This window comes from Platichthys flesus, chromosome 13 (genome assembly GCF_949316205.1).
Source record: "Platichthys flesus chromosome 13, fPlaFle2.1, whole genome shotgun sequence".
NCBI lineage: Eukaryota > Metazoa > Chordata > Actinopteri > Pleuronectiformes > Pleuronectidae > Platichthys > Platichthys flesus.
In genome coordinates, this window is record NC_084957.1 from 16,892,556 (window position 1) to 16,903,703 (window position 11,148).

General features: G+C 40.3%; 1 protein-coding gene across 1 annotated transcript; it reads right to left on the reverse strand.

Moving 5' to 3' along the window:
* Positions 1 to 10,262, reverse strand: katnal1 (katanin p60 subunit A-like 1). Its single transcript, XM_062403278.1, has 11 exons — positions 10,158 to 10,262; positions 9,055 to 9,228; positions 8,195 to 8,364; positions 7,310 to 7,469; positions 7,102 to 7,229; positions 6,904 to 7,009; positions 3,860 to 4,018; positions 3,492 to 3,618; positions 3,183 to 3,317; positions 2,798 to 2,924; positions 1 to 1,998 (listed from the first exon to the last, which is right to left on the reverse strand). The coding sequence occupies exons 1-11, from the start codon at positions 10,161 to 10,163 to the stop codon at positions 1,800 to 1,802; spliced, it is 1,491 nt and encodes a 496-aa protein (XP_062259262.1). The 5' UTR covers positions 10,164 to 10,262; the 3' UTR covers positions 1 to 1,799.
* Between the last annotated feature and the right edge of the window lie 886 nt (positions 10,263 to 11,148).

Genomic DNA, 11,148 nt, shown 5'->3' on the forward strand with positions numbered 1-11,148 from the left:
TGTAAGCAAATGGTTTTATTCCATATACACTGAGGATGCTTTGAAAGATCTACTTGTGAAAAAGCCTTTAAGTAATTTGGATGCACACAGGGAGTTTATCTGAAAGTGGGACATCATCTGCAAGTGTGTTTCAGGTGTTTCCATTATTTCTGGAAGCTAATAGATAATAGAAGATTATAGAAATGCCTCTTCCTTAAAAACGAGAGACCAAGTTGGTTATGACATTTGTCTTTAGTAGACAGGAGACACCAGGATACGTAAAGTTAAATCAACGTGTGCTATTGTGGGTTGATATCTTTTCTGCACAAACCCTTTTTGGTTTCTTAGCTTCACATTTGGTCACACTGTGAAACTAATCAATGATTATTAGAGACACTGATTAAATACAGAAATCCAAAAGGTGTTTTACGAATCCTAAAAGATTAAAAGTAAAGTTTATTTTTTGGTATTAAAATAAAAGACAATGCAAATTATACACCAAATGGAGCTTTTGGCGCCCTGAAGCAGAATGCTGTAAACGTTTGGAACAGGGGAGAACAATAAAACAACCATTGAGTATAGATTGAGTTCACCATTAGTTCACAATGTATTCATCTTATTATTCAACTCATCCTACACTAGGTCAATACAAAACAAAACCTCACTGAGATTAGGTATACAGGGATAGAGATATAGCTGAGAACTAATTGTCTGCACCATTTAATACACAATCCATGTGGTCGTTCTCTTTTTTAGTTTGACTACAATTTGTTTGATTCAATTAAAATAAAACAAAATAGATTAAAAAACAAACTTGAAAACACAAATACAATCTCTCACCTCACAACAGACTTTGTGGTTCTTCAAGTGTGTTCAGTCAGTAGTAAATACATGAGCTCCACAAGGAGATACATTGAAAGTGCTCGAACATACAGACAATGGGCCTCATGCAAGAATTACAAGAAGCTGACAGAGTTGAGCAGAATTTTCTCTTAAAGGTCCAGTGTGTAAGATTTAGGTGAAAGGGATCTACGGGCAGAAATTGAACATAAAATAATCCTAGTGATGTTTTCACCAGTATGTTTCATCTAAATGGTTTTCGTTACCCCATATACCCTTTAAATCTTAATACTTTATAATTACATAAGGAGTGGGTCCTCTTGCTGGAGGCCTTCATGTTTTTTTTTACAGTAGCTCATTCTGGACAAACTTACACCTTCTGAGATTTTATGCCAACTGAAGGTTACCATTTGTGATATATTTGTCAAGCCAGAGAGAGATGGTGAACACGTCTGCAAAGACCTCCGCCAAGGCCTAGCAGTCCCCTCATGAGATTTGGATTTTTATTTGAATCTGCAACAAACTCACCACACAAATAAATAGCAGGTAAAAAGTAAGAGGTTTAGGCTGAGAATCTGAATTCTTGCATGAGGCCTGATATCTAATTGAAACTAGTGTGCATTCCCTGGTCTACCTGTGTCTAGTATTAGTTACACACTAAAATTTCACATTGTAAGAAAAGTTCACCTCATTCTTCCTCAGGTCACTTAAATCAGTCAGCAGCTGGATGATTGACGCCCACTACACGGACAAGAAGGAAAAGTGAGGAGAAGCGTGAAGCCACTGAAAGTTCACATCACCAAAGGCACCAGTCATCTGATGTGAACTTGAGCCTCTGTGTTTTCTTGATCCCTGATGTGCCGCCTGGTTCACTTGCTACAGTTCCCTGGGCTCTGTACTCCTAAGTCCGTGCTCTTCATCATTACTATGAGTCCTCCTTTTAAGGTGCTGGTCCCTCTGGGTCTCACTGGTACCGGTGTCTACACTGACCCAAACTCAGCCATCCAGGCATCATATTTTTCCAGGTCGGTAGCGGAGACGGACTTGGACATCTTCTTGAGCGTTTGGGTGAAGTCTTCCATAGTCACGGGCATCTGCAGCTCGTCTTTGGACAAAGCTCTGATCTCCTCAGGGCTCAGGCCTTGGATGCGACGCCGCATTGCCATCATGGATGCATCCCTGTTATACGTGGAAAGACGGGAGCAGCAGACAGACGACTGTTACTATACGCACAGGGAACAATTTCACTGAATAAAACATGTCACGTTGAATTTCCTATGTTTTGAATTCCACGTTTGAAGAGTTTTTCTCCTGTCAAAGGGGATGAGTTTACACTGTGAATAAGTCCTGCAGGCTACATGTAGTATGTAGATGATACACACACATCCAAGGTCAACAAAACAAAAAAGCCAATTACTGAGATGAGCAGGACTCTGGCAACTTAACATACCTGCTATTCTCAGCATAGCTACATGAGAAAGGATGAATAATTTCAACACCAGGGCACATAGACAGTAGTCTGATGATCACTCACAGTTTATATTATTAACTGTTGTAATCTATGTATCCTATGGAATGTGTCACATAGTAATCATGAAGCCAAACACTGGTTATCTACATGCACTACTGATCTATCTGAATGTGTATACGAGCTTGTGTAAGTGTGTGTAACTGCTTTAAGAAATGCACACGCTACAGAAAAAGGCAAAAGAAAGAGATTAAATAATTATTTTGAATGTAATTACTCTTTGTAAATGTATAGAAATCAGGGTTTAGTCTTTGCTGAATAGCAGCCTTTACTCTGGTTATTATGTCGGGTTTGAGTTGATTGGGGATAGACAATGAAACCTGGTTGATTGGTATTCAGAGGGCAGGGATGACCTTTGAGAAAGCCTGAGATAGAGATTGTATAACAAACTATAAGATACAATAACACACACACACATTCACGCACGCACGCACGCACGCACGCACGCACCTGCAGACGTTGGTGATATCTGCTCCAGAGTAGCCCTCAATCTTCTCAGCAATGAGGTCCAGGTCAACGTCAGCAGCCACCTCTACCTCCCTCAGGTTGATTTTAAGAAGCTCGACACGACCCACAACTAAACGAACAGACACACACACACGCATACAATAAGAGTATTGTCAGATATAATGATGACACATCTGAACATAATTGTCCTAGAAATGCTCTATAAATACTGAGTGAATTAAATAAATTCTTGATAATTCTCCCCAGTGTGACTCAATATCAATCACTCTTATCTTAGCTTCACTGTTGGGTACAGCCTCTGTTACTTTTATTACAGTGACCTTCGCTCTAGTTTGTTGTGCTGTCAGCCTGAGGCTGATGAAGTCACCTGTGGGCAGGGAGATGTAGATCCGCTTCTCCAGGCGTCGTCTTAAGGCCTCATCAATGTCCCAGGGGAAGTTGGTGGCGGCGAGGACCATAACCATCTTAGAGGGGTCTTCATTCTCTGATGCTCCCCCCACACCTTCATTCAGTGAAAAAAAGATTTCATTTAAAAAAAAATGGAGGACAGTCTTCACTGCATCTGTGTTGCACAGGTCTTGAAAGAACAATTTCAGGCTTTGCTGAGCAGTTTTGTTAGTATTTTTTTAAATCAAGATACATTAGCTTCACCTTTCCACTTCTCTATTTCACTTACCATCCATCTGGATCAGAAGCTCTGATTTGACCCTGCGGCTGGCTTCATGTTCATCAGATGTTCCTCTTCTGCCACAGATTGAGTCAATCTCATCAATGAAGATGGTTGTTGGTGCATAAAACCTGGCCTACGGAAAAAAAAATATTAAACAAACGTTTGCCCTTTTCAAATAACTAAAATCCCCCCAAAAATTTAACTTTTTATCTGAAGTTTCTTAAGACTCATGTCTTATTCAACAGTTCCCAAACATATACACTTTTGTGTTTAGTATCTATCCCAAGGACACTTTGACATGTGGACAGAGCTGGGGATTGAACCACCAACCCTGTGATGTGTGGTTGACCCCATATCCCCAGGTATTAACTTACCATTTCAAACAGCAGACGAACAAGCTTTTCAGACTCGCCCCTGTATTTGGAGCTTAGCGTGGAGGAGGACACATTGAAGAAAGTCGTCCCACATTCTGTGGCTACAGCCTTGGCCAACATGGTCTTCCCTGTCCCTGGAGGGCCCACCATTAACACACCCTGAAACAAACACACTGTTGTTGAGCAAGACCAACGGTACACAGACAACAACTTCTAACACAGCTTCAGTCACTGCGACGTCTTATATTAACATAACACTGACAGACATGTTGAACTATCTCCTGCTGCTGTAAGAAAAGCACTGACATGCACGAGGCTGATGAACAAGAAAAGGCTTCATCTGTTCCCATGTGACTGAAAATCAACAGATCTGATCATAACCCAGTTACTCTGTGTTGTAATTTTCAGTGACTAAATAGAAAGAAAGCCACAAGGGTCACTGCTAATTACAGTGTGACTTATATGGATATTTGGGCGACAAGGCAAATAGCGATATAAGGGTAAATATCACACACTAATATATCTGCCGATATACGTATATGTTTTTTAAATGGCAATGATTACGAAGATTAATTAACATAGTCCCTTTCTTGCAAAGTTGTAATTCAAGGTGGATAACAATTAACAATTAAAAAGACAAACAGAATAAAGTACAGTAATACAATTAACAATAAAATAAATATAAAATAAATAACAAAAATATGAGATGAGATAACATAGAATCAAACAAAGCAGGTAGATTAAGTACAATTCAAGCAGTGTTTTTAGCACTGATTCATGAAAGTTTGAAAGAGAGATCACATACCAGCACTGATTTACAGTTATGTTCATGTATTTGCACATAATTCAAATAAACAGGGTCTCTGAAGCAAATCTCTCTTGTTGATTTCAGTCAGACGTCACTGCCGCTCTGATGTCTGCATCTGTTATGATGATTATGTTTTCTTTTTTCATGTACTTGTAATCCCTACTTCCTCAGCATCCATACACTGTGATTTATATTCCCAGCAGGATGGGGCGGACAGATTTATAACACAAAACACGGATTAAGATGAGATTTACCAGAATCTCACCAGGAGCACAGCGTTCTATACTAAATGTCAGTTATAATGAAACTAATACCTTCAGTCTTCCTGTGTCCCCGGAAAACAATCATGAATTTAAATATTAAAAACTAAAAATGTATTTCTGTAGTTGTATAAATTTAATAGCAGAAAAAATATCTATTTATACTGAGTAAAAAGTTAAATGTTGCTTGTACCAGAAAAAGTGGAGAGCACTGTGCTGCTGTAAAAGTGTTGATCCACACATGAAAAGGCCTGAGGGGAGGAGACCTCACATGATAAAGAAACAATCAGGCTGTTACAGAAAAGATAAAATGGTCATTTAGTCATGTATGGCAGCTGAGGAGGCCCACTGACGAAAGACGTGAACGTATGACAGGATAACCGTTTGTGTTCATGTTTGTATGAAAAATAACAGCTGACTGTCATACTAGGTTAAAAAAGAATGCAGTCTGGTTTGAGTATAGTGTGGGGGAGTTGCACCAGACACCTAAGCTAGGAGATAGTTTGGGTGCGAGTTATAAATAAAGCAGGTAGATTAAGTACAATTCAAGCAGTGTTTTTAGCACTGATTCATGAAAGTTTGAAAGAGAGATCACATACCAGCACTGATTTACAGTTATGTTCATGTATTTGCACATAATTCAATTAAACAGGGTCTCTGAAGCAAATCTCTCTTGTTGATTTCAGTCAGACGTCACTGCCGCTCTGATGTCTGCATCTGTTATGATGATTATGTTTTCTTTTTTCATGTACTTGTAATCCCTACTTCCTCAGCATCCATACACTGTGATTTATATTCCCAGCAGGATGGGGCGGACAGATTTATAACACAAAACACGGATTAAGATGAGATTTACCAGAATCTCACCAGGAGCACAGCGTTCTATACTAAATGTCAGTTATAATGAAACTAATACCTTCAGTCTTCCTGTGTCCCCGGAAAACAATCATGAATTTAAATATTAAAAACTAAAAATGTATTTCTGTAGTTGTATAAATTCAATAGCTGAAAAAATATCTATTTATACTGAGTAAAAAGTTAAATGTTGCATGTATCAGAAAAAGTGGAGAGCACTGTGCTGCTGTAAAAGTGTTGATCCACACATGAAAAGGCCTGAGGGGAGGAGACCTCACATGATAAAGAAACAATCAGGCTGTTACAGAAAAGATAAAATGGTCATTTAGTCATGTATGGCAGCTGAGGAGGCCCACTGACGAAAGACGTGAACGTATGACAGGATAACCGTTTGTGTTCATGTTTGTATGAAAAATAACAGCTGACTGTCATACTAGGTTAAAAAAGAATGCAGTCTGGTTTGAGTATAGTGTGGGGGAGTTGCACCAGACACCTAAGTTAGGAGATAGTTGGGGTGCGAGTTATTTCTTATGAACTGTTGTCATAGAAACCATTTGAAAGATGAGATTTATGATGAAAACACAACCCTTTATGATAACGCTGAGCAGCGCACAACTTTGTTGAGTCTAAAACTTAAATGCTAAGATTTAAGTTTTCTATTGTTGGTGTTGGTGTAGGTGTGACACAGCCATCCTCACCAATGTAAAGAAAACATAAACTAGAGCAGAAACATAAATAACCTTTCTGGTTTAATGCACTTATTGTAAGATGCTTTGGATAAAAGCGTCAGTGCACTGTTTACCCTTCTGAACTGAATGATGATCCAGGTGAAACAGCATGGTCTGCGACTACTTTTCAAACTAGTGTTAGGGTGTTGACTTTACACAGCATGTCTGTGCAGCTGTTGAAACAGGCTGCAGGAGTCACATTACAGCTGGGTGTTCAAATGTCAGCAGCTACCAGGGTTCAAAATTGTAAGTTAGGTCTGAACACAGAACTTTCTGAAATTATGAAACGCTTGCCTATGTGTAAAATCTATGTGATTTTTTTAGTCATCAAGTATGTAAGAAAGAAAGCGTGAGTGTGTGTGTGTGTGTTTGTGCGTGTGTGTATTTGAGTACCTTCCAGGGGCGGCGAATGCCCTTGAAAAAGTCAGGCATCCACATGGGTAACACCACAGCTTCTCTCAGCAGCTTCTTTGCATCTTCCAGATCAGCAATATCCTCCCTGCGGTTCACCAAGATAATTCATTCAGCAAAGCTCAAGAAACGAGCCTCTGCAGTGTAAAGGAGTTTAAATGAAGCTGTGAGCTACCATACCAGTGAACGTTAGGGTTACGGGACACGATGTCTTTCTCCAGTGAGTCCACCAGGTTACTGTCATACCCTGTGCCGTCAAATTTCTTCAGCTCTGCATCCCCTGGTGCATCTCCTGCCCCTTTCTTTGCCTGTTAAGAAAAAATGATATTCTCATTCCTCTAAATCCGTGTCCATCCACTCAACCACCATTAATTTACTGCGGTCTGACCTTCTCGTCTTTAGCCTTTGTGCCACGTGCATCTTTCGCTCCCTGCCGGTCTGGTTTCAATCCGCGGCCTCCTGGCCCCCCCCCTTTTATAGTCAGACCGAGGGACTCCTTTCTCTGCTGCTTCCCTGCACTGCTGGGACGCTTCAGTGCTACAGGATTCCTACTCAGACACAGGATTAAAATGATATACTAAGATAAAAGCAGGACTTGCCTAGGATAATTTGCAACAGGGGAAGGCAGTAACTGTAAACCAGCTCTGCTTCGGTGATGGCAAAGCCTGATATGTCCATTTTAATGAACAGAAATTAAAATTTAAATCCAACATGATGAGTCACAATGTGCGGAATGAAATGGCACAGATGAGATCTGTGTGCACTTCAAAGTGCTTCCTTATAAAGTTATCTTATCCCACAGACTTTCTGGATGGTATCAGTTATAATCAGTTCTGCCAGGAACTCAATAAATCTCCTGGATCCAATCGGGCAAATAAAAACCACACTAAAAATATTATGAAATAAAATAAAAAAACTGCAGAGACACTGCAGTTGTGTTCCTTGTACTTTTATGCTGAATGGAATTAAATAATAACTGATTACTAGAATGTTTTTTCTGCTTTTTCGGTTGTGTTATTATATGCAAAGTGTTTCAAATTTATGGGAATATAAAGTGTTAAGTAAAAAAACAGACATCATTACCTTTAATTTAGCCAAATTGTAAAATACAAACAAAGAATCAGACATTAGAAATAAACTTTACAAACCAGTCTGGTTGGACTATTGACCTGATGGTATATAATATTCCAACTGAAATATGACCTAGTTGGACAAATGGCGGGGGCTCTCCGGCTCTGCAGGAGGATGTTTCTACACACACAAACACACACACCTGTGTTCAGCAGGGATGGGAGGGGGCCAAACTGCTGGATCCTCGGGTCTGTCGTTGGACTGAGGAGCAAGAGGTGCAAAGATGTCGTTTGGCTTCTCTAACTTTAAGCTCTCTAGCGTTCCCATGATGCCTTTCACCTGCTCGTACTCCTCAGTGAGCTCCTGCCTGACCTGAACACAAACAGAGGAAAATGTGTAATATCAGCACTGCATCACTGCTTGTAGACAATAAGCAAAGGATTAAAAACAACTCTTGTCTACTTGTCTCCAAACCATCCAGAGAAAGGAGCCAGACACTAGAGGATCATCTTGTTGAATTCACAGCTAGTGAAGTAGATTCTCAAAATACAAGAGCTGACAGAATAAAATAACACACACCCTTTTATGCCATGGTCAAACATCCATTCTGATGGAAGCAGTATTTTCATTGCAGAATTGCCCCTTTCACCAAAATCATATTGTATTAATTATTAATCAAATAATGTTACAGCTGGTAATGGTGATATTCATTTCAACCACTTTATATACACATGGGTACCTTAATCACTACTATATCATAATTTATCAGTTGATTAGGTTTAATGTTATCACACTAAAGTTATTAAACCAATGTAATGGAGTAAAAACAGTGCGACATTTGCCATTGTAATGCAGTGGAATAGATGTGTAATGTGGCAGAACGCAGGAAAAAATCCAGGGCAAGTACCTGAAGAGTCCAAAACTTGAATAAATGTACTCAGTTGGATTAAAACACAGCATCCTAAATATTTGTACTGCTGAACTCCAGGGCTGTGGCTTCTCCTTCAACGACTCTTCAGTAACTTGTGTAAAAAGGTGTGATCACGGATTTGGGGAACATACCTGTTGCCATCGGACTTTAAGTGCAGGGTCTCTGAAGGTCTGACAGTGCTTGTGGATCTGTTGAATGACGCCCTGGTAGTACACAAGGGAGGAGTCATAGTTTCCAAGCAGGGCATACTCACGGCCTTTCTTGGCGTTGTCACATATCTCTGCCAGATTCATGCTGAATAATAGCTAAATGATGAGGAAAAAACAAGATTAGTTTGACTGAAACCATAATAGATGTTGGCTGGAAATGACATTAATATACATTTAAAATAGCCTTATTGCTAGTCCTTCAACTTCAAAATGTTGCATTAGCTATGAACTTCCTGTGTAAAATATACTAAACAAATGACAAAAGAAGCTGTACACAACAAACCGCTACTAACCTACTTATTTTTAACAAAGGTGTATGTCTTCAGTATTTATATGGTTCAGTTAACAGACAATAAATCCATAAGCAGCTGTATTGATACAGGCTGTCTCCTCCTGTTAAGATAGAGTGAAATGTATTGTTATTGAAGCAAACTGTTATTTATACTTTCCTGGCTTTTACACATCAGTGGCAGTTTATATTGCAACCGGAAGTGCCACTATGAGCTGCCGCTGCCACGATTTGAGCTGGCTGTCTCTCGTTGTACCTGCAGTTCTTAGTTTAGTAAATCCATTAGTTTTAATTGATTAATTTGCTTTGAATTAAATTAAATGTAAGGTTTCAATCCTAAGGCTTTTACTTTTGCTCTTGTTTTTCCTATTTGGCCAATTTAACTCTTTCTTATTTGTTTTCTTCAAAACATGTTGTTTACTTTCTATACTGCAGATGCAATGAAACCTGTTTCACCCGGTGTGGAGCATGGAGGCTACGCGAAGGCTAAGCTAGCTGAAAGCAGTGTGTTAGATAATACACCTTCAGTCCCAACACCATTCAGCTCCTCCTGTTGTCTGCAGTCGCCTCAGAGACGTTAGCTTTTGCTAGCTCACCGCTGCTAGGCCACAGACACACACCGAGACGCGGCAAAGCGGCACACAAACGTGGCTAATCCGCTCAGGAGGTTAAACAGACGAAAAACAACCAGGCCAGGCTATAACTCGCATTGTTGAAGGGAAGGTGGAGCTCGTACTTGCATGAACAGCGCTGGCGTGTTGTGTCTGTGAACTGGAGCTCCAGTGCCAGGGGAAGTGTTACCATGGCCGCGGAGAGACGCCGTGAGGAATACAGACCGCGATGCGTTCACTGGCCCCGCCACAAGCTCGTAAGCATGACCACTGTGCGCGGATCACACGTCGAGGAGGTCACCGCAAGCAGCAAACAGTCCTGCTATCTGTTTCAGTCGGAGAGCACACGTTTCAAAAAAATAAAATATATATGCCCTTCCTGAAACGCTCCTGACCTGCCGTGTCGCAGATCTGCAACTGGCACAACAGAAACTAACTTGCATTACACAGTGGTACTGTGCTTTTTCATTGTCTTGCTGATTAGCAGTGAGTAGATTTGATCTGAAATTACACGACTGACTTGAGATAAACTTGATCAATGTGTAAACACTGGGTTCTCATCCCTGATTGGTAGGCAGAGCGTAACACGCTCGGCAGAGCAGCGAATTTTGCAATCCCCATGCAATTAGCCTCGAACGCTACTGGACCAGACTCACATTCACAGCAAGTTACACAAACCACAGCTGCTTCTGGAGCTCAGTGACAGGGATGTATTCATGATCCCCGGAAGGAGAGCCAACCTTCACTGAATACAGCTCTGGTGAGAGAGGAGGACATTACACACTAAAGAACAAACCCCAAACAAATAAATTAGATTGTAATTCTACAGATTTTAGAATTGAATCACAGCTTGGATCAATAATATCAAAGCACACACATGATGCATGCCCACAGCCCACCGAATAGAATAGATAATTAGACTCTGTAGCAGCCACTTCATCCCCTGATCACTACTGCTCAGACTCTAGCTCCAAACTACGTCTTTGGCTCAAGATATTTTGGCTTAATTTCTGGATAGTGGGAGGAAGTGGAGACATGTTGTGCATCCTTAGATACAGTCTATGTAAGGGATTTGATTGATGGACGGAGGGATGGATGGATGGATAGATAAACTAC